At 43.0% G+C, this 25,453-nt stretch overlaps 1 protein-coding gene across 2 annotated transcripts in view; it reads right to left on the reverse strand.

The window, feature by feature from the left end:
• LOC127574147 (myelin basic protein-like) overlaps positions 1-25,453 on the reverse strand; it is a 156,148-nt gene that overhangs the window by 85,444 nt on the left and 45,251 nt on the right. For both annotated transcript variants that reach the window (XM_052022897.1, XM_052022896.1), the window contains exon 3: positions 19,141-19,209. In XM_052022897.1, coding sequence (XP_051878857.1) covers positions 19,141-19,194 — 54 coding nt within the window. In that variant the 5' untranslated portion in view covers positions 19,195-19,209. The remainder of the gene's footprint in view (positions 1-19,140; positions 19,210-25,453) is intronic.

Consider the following 25,453-nt stretch of genomic DNA (forward strand, 5'->3'; position numbering starts at 1 on the left):
TCATTGTATCTCAACAAGAAACAGATAATCTTTGCAAAGCACGGACAATTTTTTAAACTATAGGTTAATTTAGTATCTTGCTTTGAGTAATAATCTTTTAAACTTGCTTCCCTGAAGTCTGTCTGAGATAGCTAGAGTGTAGAGCTTTTGAACAAGCACAAGCTAAGAAATTTATTCCTAACCTTCTAAAATTAGGAGCATTGTTCATTATTTGACCTGCTGAATTATGTAACACATCATATGAAATCAACACTTTGGTGCTTGCATTCACAAACCCAATAAGATGTGAAGAAATTTCTATTTTTGTAAAAAAAAGTACTACTTTAAATTCTGTTCCAGAACAAAAGTACTTCCCCATCTATCTTCTGTGTGCTTCAGACTCTAGCTCCATCTTTACAAGCACTTAATTACCATTTTGTTGCATGTGCAGTCACTGAATAGAGAGCTGAAGAAACTTACACATGGTTGGCCAACAGAGTTAGAAAAGCTGGAAAAGGCTGCCACCCAGTGCATAAACAAGTAACTTGAAATGAAAGCACTATGCACAGGGTAATCATTCACTTAAGGATTTCAGGTTCCACTCTACTGCCCGCAGAAAGTACCCAGAAAGATAAGCTGACAGCTGTCTGTCTGGTTCTTGCCTTGCTCTTAGTTGGTTTTCAAGAGGTTGTGTTCAAATGATTTTGGATGAAATATTAACATAGACGCTTGAACTGCCAAGGCATAGGAGGCCAAATGCTGGTAAATAGTCTTGGCATAGATCAAGTACTTAATGGTCAGAATGGACATGGTGGACTGAAGGGCCTGTTTCTGTGCTGTATGCCTCTAATGGTGACATTCAGTTTTACAAAAGCAAAATAGAACAGTATAGCACAGGAACAGGCTCTTCAGCCCACTATGTCTGTGCTGAACATGATGCAAAATTAAACTAAATCTCTTCTGCCTGCACATGATCCATGTCCCTCCATACTCATGGGCCTGTCTAAAACCCACTTAAACCCCACTATCATATCTGTTTCCACCACTACCCCCAGCAACCCGTTCCAGACACCTGCCACTGTGTAAAAAAAAACTTGCCTGGCACATCTCCTTTCAACTTTCCCCCTCTCACCTTAGATGAATGACCTCTAGTATTTGACATGTCTACCCTAGGAAAAAAAGATTCTGACTGTCTATCCTATAATACACCTCTCATAACTTTCTAAATTTCTATCAGCTCTCACCTCAACCTCTGACACTCCAGAGCAAACAATCCAAGTTTGTCCAACCTCTCCTTATAGCTCACACACTCTAATCCAGGCAGCATCCTGGTAACCCTCTTCTGTACCCTTTTCAATACCACAAATGTTTTTATATCAAATTTGCAGCAAAAAAAAGTGCTGGAAATGCTCAACAGGATGGGCAGAGAGGATTTTTCACGTCAACGGCCTTTCATCAGACCTGGGGAAAAGTTGAGAGTTAAAATGAGTAAGAAGCTGAGAAAGGACAAAAGAGGTGAATGAACAAAAAAAGGGGATGTCTGTGATAGGGTAGAATGTGACAAAGTGCAAATGAAGATGATGGCACAGGTGCAAATGCAACAAGGAAATAGAAGTTAGTGTTACAGTTGAGTTTCTCTTCATTTATAGGTTGGGGTATCATTGGCAAGGCCACAGTTTATTGCCCATCCCTCATTGCCCTTAAGTGGTGGTGAGCCACCCTCTTGAACTACTGAAGTTACTTCCACAGCACTGTTGGGCAAGGTGTTTTAAGATTTAGACCCAGTGGTGGTGAAGGACTGGTGACACATTTCCAAGTCAGGACTGAGACTTGGAGGGGAACCTGCAATCAGTGGTGTTCCCATGTGGCTGCTGTCCTTGTCCTTCTAGGCGGGTTTGGGGGGGGGGGGGGGGTGCTGCAGTAGCCAGGGCAAGTAACTACAGGGCATTTTGTGGGTGGTACACGCTGCAGCCACTGTGCACCCTAGTGAAGGAAATGAATATTGAAGGTAGTGCGTATATTCGCCAATCAAGCAGGCCACTTTGACGTGGACAATGTCGAGCAGGTATCGTTGGAGCCGTACTCATCCGTCACACTCCTAACCCTGTGGTGTAAAGACTTTAGGGAGACAGGAGGTGAGCCACTCACTGCAAGACACCAGCCCCTCACTTAATCTTGAAGCCACAGTATTTATGTGATTGGTTCAAGCAAATCACTGGTTAACGATGACCTCTAGAACACTAATGCTGGGTGGCATTTGGTTGCAGCAATGCATCTGGAAGTCAAAGAGGTGGTTAGACTTTCTCTAGTTGAAGATTCTCATAGTCTTGCACCGATGTGGCATGTTTGTTACTTGTCACTTATCAGCCCATGTTTGAATGTTGTCTTGTTCATGCCACATACAGGCAAGGGTGGTGTCATTTTCTAAGGAGTCATGAATGAATGGAAATGAACAGTATACAAGCATCACCATGTAGCACTCTGTCCAGGCACTGACCTGGACTTTTGTGCTCAACTCTGTGTCAGTTGGTTGAAGTCCATTTCCAGAGGTGTGGGTACTGCCCACTGGAGATACAGGGCCCACTGGTGTCAATGTAAACTGGTAGAAAATTCTTCAGATTAGTTCAGTGATGTGTCTCATGGACAGGTTAGCAGCAACCTGCATCTATACACACATTTAACCCAGCAAACTTTTCCTAGGTGTTCCTATGGAAAGAGATGATACAAAATTTGACACAGAGCTACAAGGGTACGCAGGCAGTCAAAGGTGTTTTTAAAGGAGGTGGATAGGCAGAGAGGTTTCAGTTGAAAATGGCAGAGTTTGATGCATAATTTCCATCCATAAACACAAATGTTAGTGCAGAGAATTGTGGACACTGCCCAGCACATCACAGAAACCAGCCTCCCCTCCATGGACTTTGTCTATACCTCTCGCTGCCTTGGTGAAGCAGCCAGCATAATCAAAGACCCCACCCACCCGGAACATTCTCTTTTCTCCCCTTTCCCATCAGGCAGAAGATAGAATATAAAACACTACAGCACAGTACAGGCCCTTTGGCCCACAATGTTGTGCTGACATCTTATCCTGCTCTAAGATCAATCTAACCATTCCCTCCCACATAGCCCCCTATTTTTCTATCATTCATGTGTCTATCTAAGAGTCTCTTAAATGTCCCTAATGTATCTGCCCCCACAACCTCTGCAGGCAGTGTGTTCCATGCACCCACCACTGCCTGAGGGCACATACCACCAGGCTCAAGGACAACTTCTATCCCGCGGTTAAGACTATTGAACGGTTCCCACATACAATGAGATGGAATCTTGACCCTCTTGACCTCACAATCTACCTTATTATGACCTTGCATCTTATTGTTTACCTGCGCTGTACTTCCGCAGTAGCTGTGACACTTTACTCTGTATTCTGTTATTGATTTTACCCTGCACTACCTCAATGCACTGTGTAATGAATTGATCTGTACGAACAGTATGCAAGACAAGTTTTTCCACTGTACCTCGGTACAAGTAACAATAATAAACCAATACCAATTCAAAAAATTATGATTATCAAAAACATTATTCCAATTCTGATTTTCATTTTGACTTCAAACACAATAAAATTAGTTGGCCACTCAGCCCCTCAAGCCTGCCCTGCCATTCAACATGATGGTGGCTGATCTGCCCCAGGCCTCAATTCCTCTTCTGTCCCAGTTCCCCATAGCCCTCAATTCCCCAATCTTTCAATAATCCATCTAGCTTCCCTTTAAATACCTCCAGTGACCTAGCCGCCACAAGCCTCAAGGGTAAGGAATTCAAGAGGTGCTTTTTTTAAAAAAAAAATTATAGATCTATAAATTACTGGTCTGATATAGTGAGAAGACTCAAACACTATGTTTGCAGTTGTTTCCTAGGTTACTCACTCTCCACATCACAGCCTTCCTTCCACCAGTAATTTCGATGCATTCTGAACCACAGCATCACCCTTTCTCTGCTAGTTGTTAAATATCCTTCACTTGAGACTATTTTTATAAGAAAGCAGTTGTTTCATCTTAAAATAAATATGTCAGCTAGTTCACTTATTAGGCTAGAGCGAAAAAACAAACTGCTGGGAAATCTCAGCAGGCTAGGCATCATCTGTGGAGGCAGAGGGATGGTCGACATTTTGGGTCGAGATTGTGTATCAGTCCCAATGCGGGGTCTGAACCCGAAACGTTAACCATCTTCTGCCTCCACAGCATTGGAGCAAAAGACAAATTCCTCCAGCAATTTGTCTTTTGCTCCAAATCCCAGCATCTGCAGTCTTTTTGTGTTTCAATTTATTATCTCTTAATCTACCTCGTCATGGCCCTTGCACATTTATTTGTCTTTCACACGATATTCTGCATTCTTTTATTGCTTTTCCTTTTGTACTACCTTGATGTACTTGTTTTGGAATGATCTGTATAGATGGCATGCAAAACAAAGCTACAAGTGACAATAATAAACCAAATTACCGATTACAATAATCTGAATGGAATTGAGGGGATTGCTCTTTCTGGATCTGACTCAATGGGCTGAATGGCCTATTCCAGTGTCACACTAATTCTAGAAATGCAAACAGTTCACTGCAGGTCAGAACATAAATGGCATAGGATACTGGATCTGAAACATTATCTGTTTCTCTCTCCTGATGCTGCCTGACTGCTGAGCGTTTCTAGCATTTTCAGCTTTGTTTTCAGATTTTCAGCATCTGCAGTTTTTATTTTAATTTTCATGAAAATAGAAGCAGCTCAATAAGAATGACTTGACTCCTAATTTAAGATTGTTTAAATTAAGGAGCTTGAGTAATCTTGAACAAGGTTTAAATATTGGCCAAGAAAATAGGAAAAAAAACTCCTCATCTTCAAGAAGGCAGCATGGGACTTTTAACATCTACCCAAGGGGATAGAAGGTGCCTCAAATATAATGCCTTGTCTGAAAGACAGTGTCACACTCCCTCAGTTCTGCACTGGAGCATCAGTCTAGATTTATTGCACATTTTTGGAGTAGGACTCCCACCTTCTCACTCAGCACAAGGGAAATAAGATCAGGGATTTTCCAGATGCAAGTCATAACATGGGTGCAATACACTGACTGAGCATTTTTTATTCTCTTGTTTCTATGCTTCTAATAACTTAAGCTCACTGAGAAGCTGAGCCCTTGTATAAAGACTAGAATGACTCATTAACATTGACTTACGTATATATATCGGACACAGAATCTAAGCAACAACTTATATTAATATGATGTGTTTTTACTAATTAATGTTGACTCTTCCTCTGCCTTCACAGATGCTGCCTGGCCCCTCCAGTAGTTTGGTTTTTTTTGCTCAGGATTACAGCATCTGCTGTCTCGTGTACCCACTTATTTTCCCAGTGTTGGGTAATCAAGAACTAGAGGGCATAGGTTTAAGATGAGAGGGGAGAGATTTAATAGGAACCCGAGGGACAACTTCTTCATGCATAGGGTGGTAAATATATGGAATGAGCTGCCAGAGGAAGTGGTTGAGGCAGGTACAATAACAACATTTCAAAGACATTTAAGTACATGGATAAGAGGGGTTTAGAGGGATATGGGCCAAATGAGACTAGATTAGGTAGGCACGTTGGTCAGTATGGATCAGAGAGGGTCTATGACTCCATAAAATACCCAAATGTGTCCATGAAACACAACAGTTGCCCACTTTTTGCTCACCTTTAGTTTTGATAAACTTAGATCTTGCTGCCTACAGTTCACCCTTGTTTGGTACACTAAACAGGTGCTGTGTACAGTACCAAATGCAGCTCCAATCTCTCAAAATAATTTGCGTCATTGGGCAAAAATAAAAAGGGGAAAAGTCGTGTCATGAGATTTCGTACACAGATGGGAGTGCACTTTTCTTCTGAAGATCTTTATGCAGAGCTTGCAGCTGCCGTATTGACTGCAGAAACACTTTAAAGGGCCTTTCCCTTTCACTGCTACAGAACAGCTGCATATTTCTTGTGGCCCATCAAATCTACACCAGCTCACAGAGCAATATTATTCTCCCTCTAATTTTCTCTGTAATCTATTCACCCCACAGTCCCATCAACTCCCCCCAGATTTTAACCACTTGCCTACACACAAAGTAATTTACAGTGGCCAACTAACCTTTGGAATGTGGGAGTAAACTAGAGCACCTGGGCTAAACCCACATATTTGCATGGAGAACATGCAAACTCCACACAGAGAACACCAGAGGCAACGGTTCTACTAGGCGTGTCACTATGCGGTCCAAAGGCTGCCAAGGCAATGAGGAAAAAGGGGTGGGAAGATACAGTCTTCCTGTGTGTCTGGGTACCCCCAATGCAATAGGAGTCCTGGGCCATGAGTGCCCCAATGTACAGCTAGGTTTGGGCCGATCAAGGGGATTGAGATCACAGAAGGCAGCTCAGATGTGAAGTGTATACAAGGGCTGCAAACAGTGAAGTAATAGTGGTGCAGTTTCCATAATCACAAGGGGTATAGATAGGGTGAATGCACAGTCAGTTTCCCACCCACAGTGAAGTGGAACTAAAAACTAGAGGGCATAGGTTTAAGGTGAGAGGTGAAAGATTTAAAAAGGACCTGAGGAGCAACTTCTTTAGGCAGAGGGTGGTGTGTATATAGAACGAGCTGCCAGAGGAAGTGGTTGAGACAGGTACAATAACAACATTTAAAAGATATTTGGATAAGTACATGGCTAGGAAAAAAGTTTAGGAAGATATGGGCCAAATGCAGGCAAATGGGACTAGCTGAGGTAGGCATCATAGTTAGCATGGACGAGTTGGGTCGAAGGACCAGTTTCCATGCTGTATTACTCAATGACTTTATTGCAGACAATTTGTGAAAACTTGGGGGGGGGGGGGGGTGGGGTGATGCTTTTCCAAATCAGGATGGCATGCAACTTGGAGGGAACCTGCAGGGTGCGTAAGCAAGGGCAGTGGCAGCTACAATCCAACCAAATAAACCTTGAGACAAAACCAAAATGGTACCTGCAGCCACATACCAGAATCACTCAGCAGTAGGAGCAGCATCTCCCACATCACGAGCTCCCCACAGTAATGTGGCTTGTCGACAGTTGTGGATTCAATACCCATACCAGAATTTCACCTTGCCAACACTCAGTACAGCACTCTCCCAGTCCTGCACTAGTCACAAGTGCTGCCTTTAGAATGAGACATTAAAATGAAGTTGTCTCTCCCTCAGGTGCATCAACAAGATCCCATGGTATTACTTTGGAAGCTCAATCCCAGTTCCTGGCCAATATTCATTCTGCTCTCAACATCACATAGACACATTGTCAAGACTCCTGGAGTACTGGGTGTAGTAATGGTCTCTTTTTACCATATTAAAAGGTACCGCAATGATAGTTGTAGATGTAATGAGCACAGAAACAATGGGCACAGCATGGGGAACATCACCACCAGATTGCAATATCAAAAGGAGGTAAAGGAGGGAAACCAAATCCGTTCCAGAATGTACAAATATGTCAAAAGCTAATGGGCTAATGTCTGACAGCAAATCTCCAATACCTTATTTATCATTTTATACCTGAAATCATTCTCTGTCAAGTTAAAACATTAAACTAATCATTAGATTAATCCTCTTAATGTAGCAGCCCAATTGAAAGGCACTCCATCAAACACTCACTCCATCACTGATACACAGTAGCAGAGTTTGTACCACTGCAGCAACTCCTTAGACAACACCTTCCAAACCCACAACCTCTACCAGCTAGAAAGTCAAGGGCAGCAAAAGCTTAACACCACCACCAGCTGGAAATTGCCATCCAAACCACACACTATCCTGACTTGGAAATACATTGTTGTTCCTTTATCATCACTCGGTCAAAGTCCTGGAACTCCCTCCCTAACAGCATTGTAGATATACCCAACCATTTAAACTTCAAGGACTTAAGTGGTTCAAGGCAGCTCCCAACCACCTTCTCAAGGGCAACTTGGGGTGGGCAATTAAATGCTGGCTCAGCCTGTGAACCCACATCCCTTGAATGAATAATAAAAAAGAGGCAGAACAGCCTTCTTGGATCTCTCTTTTCGCTTGTCAACATCTGGCTGATGCTTATTGAGATTATTGAACTGGTTTTACCTCAGTAAAGGGAAGCTGGTTTCAACCAAAGAACTATATTAATGCTTTGCAATTTCTCTGTTCAATGTGCAGAGATGTTACGCACAACAGCTTGTAAAACCGTGCCAGCAATTTGAACTAACAATGGGGTACAGGAAGGGAGTAAAGGTAAGATCTAATCTAATCTTTGCAAAGTATCAAATATAACCAAGGTTGTGAACAGTTCTAGAAGCACAGCTGACACCTGAACATTTCCTAGTGCTGTAGTTTAAGACTAAGTATTACACTGTGGTGCAAAGATAAACCTAATCGACTCATTCTATAGCTATAATGATTCAAAGGCAACATAGATTGTCAAGTGAGAATTCTCAATCTGGAGTTATGCTAGATAATTTCTCTTTTCTTGGTCAGTAGTGGGTGATAATTATTGTGAATTCGATTGCAAGGAAATGACTCAACTGAGGTTCAATGGTAGCATCCTCACCTCTTATTCGGAAAGTCAGTGGTTAAGTCCCACTTCAGGGACTTGAGCACACAATCTAGGCTGATGCTCCAGGAGGAATTGCACTATCCAGATGTTGTCTTTTGTACCAGATTTAAATCATGGCCCTGTCAGTGTCTTAGTTATATAGGGGGGGGGGGGGGGGGGAGAAAAAAAGAGCTTCTGGATGATGGTCAGTCCTCAAGGATATTTAAACCAAGTAAGTTCACTAAAACAGATGATCTGGTTGTTATCACAGTTAGTGGGAGAAAAAAAAACACAAAAACACCAGAGAGATGAAATAAAAATAGAAATCTATGGAGAGAAACAGAGATGACATTTCACATCTCAGACCCCGTGTAAATGTCTCAGATCTGAGACCTTTACTGTTTCTTTCTACAGATGCTGCCTGACCTGGGGAGTATTTCCAACATCTTCTGTTTATATTGCAGTTAGTGGGATCTTGCTGTGTTCAAACTGGCTGCTGAGCTTCCTACTTTGTTACAATAACTACATTTCACTGGCTGCAAAATATTGTGCTGAACCCAAGATCGTGAGAATGTTTTATAGGTACCATCGACAACTAAAGCTGAATTATTTGTGTCTGTGTGTTAAAGGGGTGAACAGGGTTGGAGAGAAGGGAAGGGAGGACCCAAAAGGAAATTGAACACACGAATTTGGCAAAGTTCATGGGAATGTCATAGGACTATTCCCTGGAATGTAGGAGGTTGAGGGGTGACCTGATAGAAATATATATGATCATGATGGGCACAGACAGGGTGAAAGCACATAGTCGGGGGGTGGGGGGGGTGGTGGAGAGAAGAAGAGGGTGCTAAAAACAAGATGGCATAGGTTTAAAATCAGAGGTGAGGGATTTAAAAGGGACACCAGGAGCAGCTTCTTCATGCAGAGCATGGTTGTATTTGAAATGAGCTGCCAGTAATAGTGGTTGAGGCGGGCACATTAGCGACATTTAAAAGCCCTCTAGGTCAGTACATGGATAGGAGAAATCTAGAGGGCTATGGACCAAATGCAGGCATATGGGACGAGCTCGCTGGGCAACAATCAGCATAGACCAAGTTGGGCTGAAAGGCCTGTTTTCATGCTGTATGACTATAATTTAATTAGGAAGTATTGTTACACTGGGAGTCAATGTTGGTCCGCAAGTACCGTGTGACTCCCACTGAGGGAAAGATAGGCCAATAAGTAACCCACCAGGGTGTTAAAGCTCCTCTTTCTACGGCCCTGTGTGGTCAGCATCATTATTCACTAGGGGTTGGACACTTGCTGGGACCCTGCTGTGCATTCTTGAGCCAAGTATCCAATGCAGAGACTCTGAAGATGGTCACACAGCCAGCACAAGGCAAGCAATGGCTGAAAAGCAGAAAATGCAGTGCTGGAATTTTGGGAAAAAAAAGTAAATGGTGGAAGCACTCAGTAGGTCAGGCAGCATTTGTGCAGAGAGAAACAGAGTCAAAGTTTCAGGTTGATGACTTTTCATTAGAAGTAGGTAAAACAAGAAAGCAAATGTTTTAAGTTTCGGGGAAGAAGGAGGGATGGAGAGGACAAAGGGAGTATCGGGGATTGGACAGAGACTGACAGAGATTGAGACACCAAGTTCTGATGAAAGGTCATCAAGTTAAAACATTAACTCAGTTTCTCTCTCCATGGATGCTGTCTAACCTAAGTATTATCCATTTTTATACAGCAGAGAGTGACAGCTTAAAAGTCTTTCCAATACCAAGGACATGGATACTAATTTTATACTTCATTGCCTCTCAAGGTTTCTGTAAATCAGAGTAAAGGGGGAAGTTGTACTTGGGGTGAAACTGCCCCAAACCCTTGGCCAGGTGGATAAGTCAATTCAGGACAAGTGGGGGCTGTAGGCTTGGTTTGCATAGTTCCGTTATCTTAGCCTGACAGGGTCTGGTGAGCACCAATTTACCATCAGGTTATAAGTTGCTCTGAGAAAATAAATTTCTTCTCTTGGGCATTGTACTCATTCAAATAGTTTGCATTGGTTTTACTATGAGTGTCCTCAGCTTAGCAACCTCAGTATCACTACCTCAGTACTGCAACCTCAGTATCACTCCCTCAGAATAGCAAAACTATAGTCACTTTGCACAACAATTTACAATTGACTGTTTCTTTCTGTTCTAATTATGTTCTTTCTTGTAAAAAATTGTGCATAATTTATGCTTAATTTATGATCTTCTTGTGAATGTTGCGCATCTGATGCTATGTGCCTGAGAAGAGGAACTGTATAATTGGTTTATTATTGTCACATGTACCGAGATAGTGAAAAATTTTGCTTTGCATGCTATCCATATAGATCATTCCAAACATGCTATGTTGGCGCCAGAAGCGTGGCAACACTTGCGGGCTGCTCCCAGAACACACTACGCAAAAGATGCTGTGTTTCGACGTACACGTGACTAATAACGATATCATCATCATCGAAGTAGTACAAAGGGAAAAGCAATAACAGAATGCAGAATATTGTGTTACAGCTACAGAGAAAGTGCCGTGCAGGTAGACAATAAGGTGCAAGGGTCATGACGAGGTAGATTGTGAGGTCAAGAGTCCATCTTATTGTACAAGGGGACCATTCAATAGTCTTATAACAGCTTGATAAAAGCTGTCCTGAACCGCTGGTATGTGCTTTCAGGCTTTTGTATCTTGGAGGTATAGTGGGCAGATGGGGGAAGGGACTCAGTGGGAGGAGTGTATGTGTGGACCAAGAATCTATTACCCTTAGCAGGAGGGTCAAAAAACCAGGAGGCACAGATTCAAAGCAACTGGTAACAGGATTGGAGGTGAATTGGAGCATCTGTATCTGAACTCCATTTCCCAACCTTGGCCCCTTTACTGCCCTCGAATAACTAAATGTACCAATCTCTGTTTTGACATTTTCAGTTCCACACCATCCACAAACAACGTTTGTTTGGTTCTGAGGTGGTGGTAGGAGAATGACGCAGATTTCCCCCTTTCTATGGACTTCCCCTAACTAGCTGCTTCTAATCTTTAAATCGCTTGAAAGTTGCGCCAGTCATTGCTTTTTTTCCTCCCTCACTTTATCTCTGCAAAGCAAACCATTCTGCAACTTGAAGGCAATGAGCTGCAGATGGTTGTGGGAAGAGATGCTATGGATTTCAAAACACAGGATGTGACAACATTTCCTCTTCATTTGCTTGTAACCAGACTCACAAAAGAAAATTGGAGGCCATTCACCTCCATTTGTGTTCCCGAACTATCCCAGATACCCTGATCTTCCCCACCCCCAACTATTTTGGGTTTTTAGTACAGCTCCAACGCTAGTTATAATCAGACTGCTCTCACGAAAAAGGCATACCAGCAGCTCTTTGTTAGGAGTTTGAGGAGATTTGATGTGTCACCAAAGACTCTTGTAAATTTCTATAGATGTACGGTGGAGGGCATTCTGACTGGTTGCATCACAGCCTGGTATGGAGGCTCCAGTGCAAAGGATCACAAGAGTTGCAGAGGGTTGTAGACTCAGCCAGCACAACCCTCGCCACCATCAAGGACATCTTCAAGAGGTGGCGCCTCAAGGCAGCAGCAACCATTACTAAGGACCCTCACCATCCAAGACATGCCCTCTTCTCGTTACTACCATTGGGGAGGAGGTACAGGAGCCTGAAGACCCACAGTCAACAATTCAGAAACAGCTTCTTCCCCTCTGTCATCAGATTTCTGAAAGGTCCATGAACCCTTGAACACTATCTTGTTATTCCTTTTGGTTTGCACTATTTATTTATTTTGGTTACTGTTACGGACTCAGTGAATGTCCCTTTAAGATAGTGTGAGTGTGAGGCGTGCTTACGTCAATAGAAGATAAAGGATGTAATGATGTTGTTGAAGAAGTTAGGGGAGGGGGGGAGGGAGACCAGCCTGCTAGTTTTCTCTATTGATGGATGAGAAACTATAACTGTGTCTGCCACTGAAATCCATGTATGGAAGTTGGAAGTAATCCGGTGGAGTTCACTTTGTCGCTGACCTGTAGAAGGAAACAGGTATTTGTGTGTGGACGACCACGGTTCGGATGCTTTTCGGGGTGAGGAAGTCACTACCGAGTAAACACTGGAGTGTCGTTTGGGTTCCATTGTGGAACATTTGGATTTCGTATTTACTCTCTCTATGTTTCTCTACATCTAATCTTCAGACAACAGTGGTTGTTGAAGAAGCCCTTGCTCATGTTTCACCTTATGGCTTGCTGAACGGAACTTTAAGAACCATTCCTGAACTTGGAGTTTGGGACTTTGCCACACACACACACAGAGTTTAGTTTTTGGGGTTAACGTTCGAGGTTTAACATTTTTGAATTCTAACATACTAACATTTTTACTTTTATTTTACGTATTATCATAAGTAGTGATTAATAAAATAGTTTTTAACACTGAATCATGCTCAGTGTGTTTCTTTTGTTGCTGGTTCGTGACATTACTTATAGTAATTTTACACCTTTGCACTGTACTGCTACCACAAAACAACAAAGTTCACATCATGCAAGTCAGTGATAATAAATCTGATTCTGACTACTGCTCATAACAACTAAAAATTCTAATCTCCAACCTCATCTTCTCCCTGTCAATTATGTGCCGAGTCCTCTATCAAACCTCTTGCCACTGAAAACCCCCATTAACTCTTATAAACTCCAGCACCTTTTAAACCTTCACTTCCTCTGCTCAAAGGCAAACAATTTCCATTCCTCCACAGCACTGAAGTCCTCAATCCCAATATCATTCTGGTTCTTCTGAACTGCACCATCTCCACGGTGGCCTTCTCTCCTGATTTGGACCCAGCCGAGTCTCAACCAGCGACTTAAAGAGTTAACTCAGCTTCTGCTTCCAAGAACTGGTGTTAACATTTCAGGTCAAAAGACTCTTCTGAAATGTTAACTGTTTCTCTTTCTGATTCCACCTGACCTACAGTGTTTCCAGCATTTTTTGTTTATAAGATCATTCCTTCCTGCCCTCAATATACCTTGCCCTGATTGTAAAACAATTAACAACCACACTTAAAACCATATATTACTGAAGCCTCCATTTGTCAGATTCTTAGCCAGTGAGCCCTTGCAAGAGCAATCCTCCTTAAAACACACAGCAATTACACAAGGAGGTTGCTCTCATAGATACCTTACTGGGTGTATATGCAGGCTTAATAAGAACTGAACCTTCGAGACCACTGCTGGCACCATTCATCCTTCCTCATTGCACAAGGTTGCATCAATCCGGGTCAATGCAGCTCAAAACAAATAAAACAATGTACAGTTAATCAATTTGTTGCTTAAGTCATCTGCTGTTAGAAGGGTTTCCCACTATGGGAAGAATGTGGAGTTGTTGGAGAGGGTGCAGAAGGGATTTACCAGGATGTTGCCTGGATTGGAGAGTATTAGCTATAAAAGAAAAGGTTGGACAAACATGCACTGTTTTCTCTGGAGCATCAGAGACCAAGAGGCAACCTGACAGAACATAAAACAGTATAGCACTTTGAATCTTGGATGCATGGGATCAGTGGAGAATTGGCTGTGTGGATCCAGAATTGGCTTGCCTGTAGAAGAATAAGGGTGCTGGTTGAAGGGACTTAGTCGGGCTGGAGGCTTGTGAGTAGTGGTGTTCTGCGGGGATCTGTGCTAGGACCTCTGCTGTTTGTGATGTACATAAATGACCTGGATGAGTATGTTGATGGATGGGTTAGTAAGTTTGCAGATGATACCAAGATTGGTGGAGTTGTGAATAGTGTAGAAGACTGGCAACAGATACAGTGTGATGTGGATCAGCTGCAGATATGGGCAGAGAAATAGCAGATGGAGTTTAACTAGGATAAATGTGAGGTGTTGCACCTTGGTAGGACTAATGTCAAGAGGCAGTACACTCGTAAGGGCAAGATCCTTAACAGTGTTGAAGAGCAGAGAGACCTTGGGGTGCAAGTCCATGATTCACTGAAAGTAGCTACACAGGTAGACAGGGTGGTTAAGGCGGCTTATGGAATGCTTTCATTTATTAATCGGGATATTGAGTACAGGAGTCAAGAAGTTAAGATGCATTTCTATAGAACTCTGGTTAGGCCGCATTCAGAGTATTGCATGCAATTCTGGTCACCTCACTACAGGAAGGATGTTGAGGCTTTAGAGAGGGTGCAGAGGAGGTTTACTAGGATGCTGCCTGGATTAGAGGGCACGTGCTATCAGGAGAGGCTGGACAAACTTGGGCTCTTTTCTCTGGAGCAGCGGAGGCTGAGGGGTGATCTGTTGGAAGTGTATAAAATTGAGGGGGTATAGATAGGGTGGACAAGCAATATCTTTTCCCATTATTGAGCGATCCAATACTAGAGGGCATGCATTTAAGGTGAGAGGAGGTAGGTTCAGAACAGACACGAGGGGTACGTTTTTTTACTGAGAGAGTGGTGGATGCCTGGAATGCGTTGCCTGATAGGGTGGTGGAGGCAAATTCATTGGGGGCTTTGAAGAGGGGCTTGGATGGGCACACGAATGAGGGGAAAATAGAGGGATATGGGCTTTCTGTAGGTAGGAGGGAATAGCTATGTCAGCACGACCTTGTGGGCTGAGGGGCCTGTTCTGTGCTGTACTGTTCTATGTTCTATGAACAAGCCCTTCAGCTCATGATGTCTATGCTGACCATTATGCCAAGCTAAAGTAATCTCATGGAGGCACAAGAGACTGCAGATGCTAGAAGGTGCAGCAACAAACAATCTGCTAAAAGTCCTGATACAGGGTTTGACCCAAAATGTCAACAATTCTTTTCCTCCCACAGATGCTGCTTGACCCACCGAGTTCTTCCAGCAGATTGTTTGTTGCTCTGCACTAACCCCATCTGTATGAACTTGATATATATCCTTCCATTCCCTGCCCATTCAAGTGTCTGTCTAAATGTTTCTCAAATATAGCTATTGTATCTGCTTCTAGTACCTGCCCTGGCAGTGTTTCAGGCACCCACCTCTCCGTGTAAAAAAAAAATTGCTTCATAAATCTCCTTTAAACTTTCCCCCTCTCACCTTAAGCCGAGGTCCTCTAGTATTTTACATTTCTAGCTTGGGAGAAAGACTTACCAACTAACCTATCAATGCCTCATTATTTTATATACACCTGATAGATGGTAGTCAGAGTCTATAGATCTCTTTTAAATGGACTCAATGACCAAGGCTCCACAGACCTCCAAGGGTAGAGAATTCCAAAGAGTCACCACACTCTGTGTGAAGAAATTTCTCCTCATCTGAGTCCTAAACTGTACCTCTCTTATTCTGAGACTGTGACCCCTGGTTCTAGACTCCTCAACGCTCCAGAAAATATAGAGCAAAATAACAAACTGCTTTGAGTTGCTCAGTGGGTCAAGGAGCATCTATGGAGGCAAGGGATGATCAATGCTTCGGGTCAAGACCCTGCATCAGGATAAGACTAGACCTATCATTACTAGACTTTTCCTTCAGTCCTTCCCCTCTCCATTCAGTAACAAGATTGACTGATTAGGATAAATATGTTGCATGGCTCAGGGTGCAGTCACAGTTCAATGCCAAGGCTAGCAATGCATTCAACAGCCTTGGGCAAAACAGTGTGAAAGGCTGGGATAGGTCCTTATCTCTGACCTTCCTGGGTCCTTGAGGCTGTGATTTACGGTATAAAAAAAAAGTCGCATTGACAATGATTAATTTGTTCATCCCAGCTTGGTTACTGCCTTAATCTCGTTCATTCATTGCAGCTTCCCACCTTTGTTGTGTCATGCTGTTTTGTAGCCACGATCTCTATCTTCTCCCTCACAATGGGCATGATTACAAAACACTGCACATTCTTTTCCTTCAACAGTTGTATCATGTCAGCGAGTCATGGGTCAGAGTTCTCATGCGTGTTGCTCTCCATCTTGCAGGCAAATATAAACAAAACGTTTTTTCACAGACCTTACACATGAACTAGGAGCAGGAGCAAGCCATTCGAGGCTGCTCCACTATTTTATAATATCATGGTCATACAGACTGTAACCGCAACTCCACATTCCCATCTGCCTGCTTTCAATCTTTTAACTCTTTGCTTAAGAATATGCAGAGAATGGAGGGACATGGACCATGTGCAGTTGAAGGGATTAGGTGTCATTAGCTTAATTAGTTCAGCAAAACATCATGAGCCGAAGGGCCTGTTCCTGTGCTGTACTATACTATTTTATATTCTAAATTTATCAAGAATCTATCTATTTCTGCCTTAAAAGAGCTCAAAGACTGCTTCCATTACCCTTTGATAAAGACATTTCCAAAGACAGGCCACCTTCTGAGAGAAATCATTTCATCTTATCTGTTTTATATGCTGAGCTCTTATACTGAAACTATGTCCCCCTTGTTCTAGATACCCCCACTAGACAGGCGTCCTCTGAGCAGGCTCGAAAGGCCACATGGCCTACTCCCAGTTTTGTTTCACGTATTCTTAAATGTTACTCCTGTCGCCTTTTTCTTTAGAAATCCCTGGTTTTAAGAGTTTTACCCTTAAATCCTGGAGTCCCCAGAATATAGATGGGAGGGTAATTCTGTTTTTGCTCAAAGACTTAGGTTACCAGAAGCCCACATCAGACGGCAGGGTAGGGCTTACAAATGCAGAGAGCAGGCTGCTGGAACTGCTTCCTGTTTATTAAGCTCGTCAGCTACCTCCACACCACAACATTATGAATCAGACAGTCATGTCCAATTTGGAAATCTTGTGGTGACAAGCATTTGGAAGCAGTTTCAGCAAAGTATACTGCCCTGCAGTAAAATACACACTTCAAATATTTGACTATCCTTGTCAAGGAGGCTATGTGGATGGCATTGATGCTTTGTACATAGAACGTATTAACTGGATGACACTACAAATGTATGGGCCAGACAACACTATGAATGTATGGGCTGGATAAAAATTTTGAATGGAAAAAAAGCCATGACTGTTTCTATGTATTTATTGTCTTTTTTTTAAAAGAACAGTACAGCACAGGAATGGGCCCTTCAGTCCACGATGCTGTGTTGAACTAATTACACTAGTAATTAAACAACTAACTAAACTAATTCCTTCTGCCTACACAATGTCCATATCCCTCCATTACCTGCATGTTCATGTGCCCACCTAAGAGCCTCTTAAACCCCTCTATCGTATTTGCTTCCACCACCACCCCTTGCAGCGCATTCCAGGCACCCACCACTGACTAAAAAAAAACTTGCCCCACACATCTCCTTTAAACATACCCTCCCCCACCTTAAATGCATGCCCTCTAGTATTAGACATATCGACTCTGGGAAGAAGATACCAGCTGCCTACACTATGCCTCTCATATACTTCTATCGGGTCTTCCCTCAGCCACTCCACAGAAAACAACCCAAGATTGTCCAACCTCTCCTTATAGCACATGTCCTCTAATCCAGGCAGCATGTTGGTAAACCTCTTCTGCACCCTCTCCAAAGCCTCCAAATCCTTCCTATAATGGGACTACCAGAATTGAATATAATTACTTTGGAAATAAGACACACTCTTGGAATGTGAGGGACAGGATAGGAATGCTGTGGTCTTTGTCCCCTACAGCCTGAGTAACCTGAGGATCTGTGCTATACCAGCTGTTCCCAGGGACACGTGGAGACAGGTACCAGTTGTCGCTGGAGCCCATTGTTCTTAGACCAAATCCTGCTTGTCTTCCAGTGCAAGAAGCTGCCCACAATGGAACATCGTAGAATAATATATTACAAGGTGCAGGAATATGTTCTGAGGGACACATTAAAGGTGAGTGCAGCCAACACAAAGCTCAATGGGGAGAAAGGACAACAGTTTAAGGTTCTCCCACCATCGCACACCAAGGGTCTGGAAGCTGTGTAAAAACCCCCTTTGACTTATTGCTCATGGAATGTTTGCAAAAGAAAAAATTGATGTCATGTTGATATAATCTAACTTATTTGATCTCCCCTTATAACTACAGTCCTCCATTCCAGGCAAACTCCCGGTGAATCTTTCCAGCACTCTCTCTATTGATACCATAACCTGTTTGATATCCATTACAGAAGCATCTGAAGGGGCCCTGTGACATGTTGATATTTGGTCATAGTCTGTTGATCAGAATTAGTTTGAAAAATCATGACAACCTTTTTCAATGAGGGAAACATTGAACTGCAACAATAGGTCTAGTATTGTGAATGGTGACTTATGAACATGCTGCATTGCATCTAGAATGTCTAGAATTCTCTGCCCCCCCCCCCAACAAGGGTGGAGGAGGTAGATCCATAGATATGTTTAAGGCAGAGATAGATAAATATTTGAAAGACTGAAGAATTGAGGGCTTAGGGAACTGGTACAGAAGAGGAGTTGAGGCTAGCATAGATTAGCCATACTCATATTGAATGGTGGGACAGGCTTGAACAGTCTGGTGGCCTACTTCATGTACTATTTTCTTGCATCCTTGTTAGTCTAACCAAACTAAAAGTGAATCTAAAGCCCACCGAACTATTGGATGGATTTCCATGATATCTAATATTATAACAACTGAACCAGATTGTACGATAGTACTTAAAAAAAAAGTTACATCAATAAATGGAGGTTTCCTTACTTTCTCTGCTTGACCCGATTGAAGTTGCTCATGTTTCCCAGTCTGGTTACCCATTCTGATCTTCTAGTGCTGTGAAAGAACAAAAATAGCACATTATTTGACAGCAAAAACTTGTCAGTTACATCCATCACATTATATTTGCATTTTCAGATCTTGTACTTAAATTATAAAGTTAACTATACTTCCTCCTTTAAGGGCTCTATTCCATTCTCTCAATTTATCCAGCTCCATCTATTCTGATGACAAGGTTTTCCACACCAGTGCTATCAAGATATCCTCCTTTTCCAGAACTGTGGCTTCACCTTAGTTGACAGGACTTCCAATGATATCTGTCCCATTTCTTGCATTCCGACTCTCATCCCAATCCTCACACTCAGAACAAGAAGGTTCCTCTTGATCTAGACTTTCACCCTGCCAGCCTTTGCAGTCAATAGATTCAATAAATCTTTAGGTCAGACTTAGTCCCTTCAGCTCACCTCGTCGATACTGACCATCATGCCTTTCTATACTATACAAATGCCAGCTGTTGTTGTTCAAAGACCATGTTCTATTCAGTTCATACTAAACCAGATACCGCTGTGGCTCTATATATGGCTATTATATCTCATTGTCAACACAAATCACCACTCAGTCTGCAGGAGTGCATTGAATTGATGTGTTATCAATTACTTAGTGAAATAAATATTTCAGGAACTTAAGACAAGTCATTTCAGCAATAATAAAGCAGAGATAATCTACCTCCATTTCACATTAATATTCTGCCAGCTCACTCTGGCACACACACCCAGGTACAGACACCTTTCTGCTGATATAATAGTTCTCTTGAGCAATCATACAATTTTTTGCGCAATTCTGCCGGTTCAACATTTAAATCAAATTCACGTTAAGGGTCTCTGGATCATTATCTCAAGCTTGAAAATTTATGCAAACAACCAGAATTGTTGTCTTCATGTCATTAATGATATTCACACAGCAAAGGTGGAGCATGATAATGTACTGGACCAACAGCGGAAATTCTGGACCACTGATCCAGAGGCATGAGTTCAAATCTCACCACTGCAGCTGGAAGAATTTAAAATACAAGAAATGCATCGATTCTGAAATTAGAGCAAGTCTCAGTAGGAGTGACTATGAGACTACGGGATTATTCTAAAAATCTATCTGGTTCACTGATGTCCTTCAGAAAGAGAATCTGCTCTCCGTATTGTCTAGCATGTATGTAATGTCACACCCAGCAATGTAATTGGCTTTAAATTGTGTCCTTAGTCCCAAAGCAGTTAAGGACAGACATAACAAGAAATGGGAGGAGTCATCATTGGCCATTTACTTCTTAGTGAATGGCAGAGCAGGCTCCAAGAACATCGCTGATCTTCAATCTCAGTACCATTTTCCTGCACTAACTCCACATCCCTTGGTTCCTTTAATGTCCAGAAATCTATTGACCTCTGATTTGAATGGATTTTAACAATGAGCTTCCACATCCCGCTGTGGTAGAGAACTCCAAAGATTCACCACCCTCTGAGTGAAGTCATTTCTATTCCTCTCAGTCCTAAATGGCCTACCCCTTGTCCTGAGATTATGATCCCTGGTTCTAGACTCCTCAGGCAGGGGAAACATCCTCCCTGCATCCAGCTTGTCAAACCCTGCAAGAATGATGGAAGCTTCAATGAGATCTCCTCCTGGTCTTCCAGACTACTCAATCTCTCCTCACAGAGCAACCCACCATTCCTCAAACCAGTCTCGTGAATCATCACTCCTTATATAGCATGTACATCCTTCAAAGGTAAAACCAAAACTGTACACTCGGTGAGATCTCACTAAGGCCTAATATAATTGGCTCTTGTAATAAAGGCTAACATAACATTTACCTTCCTAATCACTCACTGCTCCTACGCGCTGGCCTTCAGTGACCATGTACAATAAATGCCAGTACTGCCATCCTATGAATAAGTGAATTAAATTCAGCTGTGGAAGCTGAGGATTCCACATCAGAAGGCCCTGGGCCCAAAGTCCCACATTGGATACTCTAACCTGGGCTGACATTCTGGTCCAATACAGAGGAAGTCAACAATGTCAGCTTTAGAATATAGAAAATTACAGCACAAGATCAGGCCTTTGCCATGTACTTAGCAGCAAAGATGTCAATTTAAGTTAATCACATCTGCCTGCACATGGTCTGAATCCCTCCATTTATATGCCTCTTAAATATTGCTGTTGTATCTGCTTCCACCACCTCCCCAAGCAGCGTATTCCAGGCACCCACCACCCTGAGTAACAAAAAAAACTTGCCTCACAAGTCTCCTTTAAACATTTCCTCTCTCCTACCATGAGATCCTCTACTAATCTGCTTGATGTTCAACCAAACCCCCACCCTCAGGTGACTATCACCTTTTTTTTAAAAAAATTAGGACAGTTTGACCTACAGAGATCCAGCCATGGGTCCAGGTTGACTGGTTCCACTTGGATCAGAGCCCGTCTAACTGCGTTCATCCACCTTTACCCTTGACCTCACCTCACGTGTTCTAGTGCCTGCACGGTGACTCTGGTTGGGGAAAAAAAAAATCACCCATCAAAAACCTTCTGTAGACAGATATGGAAGATGCCCTCAGTTACACGGAGTAATACTGAAGGGTTCCAGGAGTTTGCCCAGAGTCCACTGCAAAATCCAGCCAGCATAACTATAGTGAAGCTGGTCCTGATCCAGCTTAAAGCAGGGAGACATGGCCTGTGGTGTTGTCCAGGCTCCACCCTTTCCCACCACGACTGAGGCAGGATTGGGAGACAGGGCTGAGGACAGTTTAATCTGCTAACCAGCCATGCTCCCACCAGTGCTGCTCCCTCACTGCCATCTCTTAACCCAACTAACCAGACCGTTTAAGTCCAGACTTGCCTAGTCCCTGGTGGTTGCCTTAAGGTAAAGGTCTCCTACGCTACAAAACCCTGGATGGAACCATAACCCTGTCTGCAAAAGCTGTAAATGTAATCATGTTGAAAAGGGGGTCATTCACATCTGTACCATCCCTCCAACAATGGGGCTCGTAAGTGTCCTGGCTCAGATGGTTTATGTCCTTGGACGCTAAAAGAATTGACTGTGGAGATAGCGGTTGCATTTGTTGCAATCTTCCAAACATTCTTAGATTCTGGAGAAGTGCCAGAGGATAGGAAAACTGCCAGTGTGAAACCCCAAATCAAAAAGGGAAGGAGACAAAGGTGACCCATAAGCCTAACATCTATTCTTGGAAAACATTAGAATCAATTATATGCAAAACCAGCACATTTGGAAAATTATGATCTAATTAAGCAGAGTCATCATGGCTTCATGAAAGGGGAATCATACATGACAAATTTATTACAGATGTTTTTGAGCAAGTATTGACCAGAATGGATGGGGAGGAACCAGAAGATACGCATTATTTGGATTTACAGAAGGCAAATTGACGACGTGCCTTACAACAGCTTAACTCAACTCAAGACAAAAGCCCACTTTGTGGGAGGTAACATGTAGGCATAGATAGAGGATTGGCTAACAGGTAGGAAGCAGTAAATAGAGATAAGGAGGTGACAATCTATGATCAGTAGGGTACCACAGCGATCAGTACTAGGACAGATGATATATAGTAGTGGTTTGGAGGAAGGAAGAGAATGGTTTATAGCCAAATTTGCAGACAACACAAAGGAATGGGATTGCGAGTGACAAGGAGGTTGGCTTTACAGAGGGATATCATCATGTTAAGTGAGTGGGCAAGAAAGTTGGCAAATAGACTATTGTGTGTGAAAATGTGAAGCTGTTGACTTTGGAAGGAAGAACGAAAGAACAGAAAAGTAGTCAAATAGAGAGGAAAAAACCAGAAGAAGCTGGAGCACAAAGGGATTTGTGCGCCCTTGTGTGTGGAAGACTGAAAGTTAGCAAAACGTGCAGCAGGTAATAGGGAAGGCCAATGAAACGTTGGTCCTTACGTCAAGGGGATTGAAGTACAAAAGTAGGGAAGTATCACTGCAACTGTACAAGGCACAAGTAAGACCATGTCTGGAGAAGTGTGAACAATTTTGGATCCTCTATTTAAGGCATTAAGGGTTATGGGGAGAAGGCAGGAGAATGGGGTAGAGAGAAAAAAAAAATCAGCCATGATTGAATGGAAGAGCAGACTTGATGGACTGAATAGACTAATTCTACTCCTATATCTTATGGTCTTATTATTTCACAGGAGGTGGTTCAGTGAATGTTTGTTAGGATGATCCCAAGCAGGGAGGGATTATCCTGTGGGGAAAGGTTAAACACAATGGAACTCCACTCAGAAGAATGAGAGGTGATCATATTGAAATATACAAGACTCCTAGAGGGCTAGACAAATTAGATGCTGAGAGAATGTCTCCGCTCGTGGAAGATTCCAGAACCAGAGGGCATGGTCTTGAGGGAGACTGGAGATGAGAAAGTTTCTTCCTTGAGTGTTTGGAGCCTTTGAAATCTTTGCCATGGAGAGCTGTGGGGCAGAGTCTTTGGGTGTACCTATGGCTGAGATAGATTTCTAATCAATAAGGGGATCAAGGGTCATGGGGAAAGGGCAGGAAAGTCAACGAGGAATGTCAGATCAGCCATGATGCTAATGAATGGCAGACCAGGTCCGAGAGGCTGAAGGGTTTTCTCTTCTCACTCCTTACAGTGGCTAGTCTTCTCCATTGATGATCTCTTTTTAAATTAACACAACTGCCCCACACTTCACTCTCTGTAGTGGCAGGAGATTGCACAGTAAAAAGCACGTAAACACGTTTCTACATGCAAGGCCTACCTTGCTGTGGCCCAACACCTTGGTCTGATGGTAAAAAAAAATTAAAATATCACACAGACTTAGTGCAGGACCCCCCTTGGAGTTTTGCCTTAACATGTATTTTTATGTAAATAACATGTATTTAAATTTTAAAAAATGAAAGGAAGTCTGTCAATTACCCTACCCCTTCACCCCCAACTCTGCCCTTTCAGTCCCTGCCCTCAGCCCTGTGAAAAGGGAGGTGAAGATTACCACACCACACTGGGTTGGGTATCACATGTTAAAAAACTTCGAGCTGCCAGCTGAACTGCAAGAGCTGGGACAACCCACCCACCCATTCAGATGGGAAAAATCTTTCAAAACAAAAAGCCTCACAGAGAGAAAATAACCCAACAAGTCGAGGCCAAAACAAAACTTGCTTGTAAATATCTCGACACAATGCAGGCTACGAGGATGGTTTGGATGATGATGGGATTAATCTCCCTCTGACATACAAAACCATGCCAGCTTTCTTGTTTCTGTCAGCACAGTGTAGTGTGAGCATCTGTTCTCTGCCATCTGTCGGAAAGCTGCGTCTTCCCCATTTATTCAAACTCAGGAGCACATTTCACCTGGATAAAGCTTCTAGTTCATGGATTACTAGGATTTCTTCAACCCTGTAACCTTTGGTAGCTTTTATGGGGACTTTAAATATACTGCCCCACTCCCCTGTCACCCCTCCCTTCAGTCTGAACATTTTCTCTACTGGAACATGGTGAACCTTTAAAATCAGCTCCCTCCAGTCAGACAGATTATGCCTTGCGGTATACACAAGGTGAAATTAATGCTCATATGTGGAACTTCAAACACCCACCACACTTGTTATTTGTGCCTTTATTCCCTGGAATACAGGTCCTCCCCAGGTTATGAACGCCCGACTTATGGACACCCTGTACATACAAATGAGCGGTTGGGAGATCAGCGGGATAGATTTGCCGCTGCTGTGGGCATCTTCTGCCAGGTGGGAATGGGGCATTTCTGCACTCCTCCTCTCCCCACCACCCACCCCCCGAGCCGCAACAATCGGGTTGGGACGAGCTGAGCGGAGCTGGACCGCTGAGCAGGCTCACTGAGTCAGTGAAGCCAGCTGGCGGCCGCTCTTCCCGCGCCTTCTCGTTCTCCAGTCATGGCTCTTTCTCTGGTCCTCTCCCCACACTGGTTTTATTCATTTGACTTATGAACACAGAACAGTACCGCACAGCAACAGGCCCTTCGGCCCACAATGTCTGCGCTGAACATGATGCTAAATTAAATCTCTTCTGCTGGTACATGATCTATATCCCTCCATTTCCTGCATATTCATGTGTTTATCTAAAAGCCTCTTAAATGCTACTATCGTGTCTGCTTCCACCACTACCCCTGGCAGTTCCAGGCACTTACCACTCCCTGTGCAAAAAAAATTTACCCTGCATATCATCTTTAAACTTTCCCCCTCTCACCTTAAATGCATGTCCTCTAGTACTTGACATTTCTACCCTGGGACAAAGATTCTGACTGTCTACCTTATT

Source organism: Pristis pectinata, chromosome 9, assembly GCF_009764475.1.
Source record: "Pristis pectinata isolate sPriPec2 chromosome 9, sPriPec2.1.pri, whole genome shotgun sequence".
NCBI lineage: Eukaryota > Metazoa > Chordata > Chondrichthyes > Rhinopristiformes > Pristidae > Pristis > Pristis pectinata.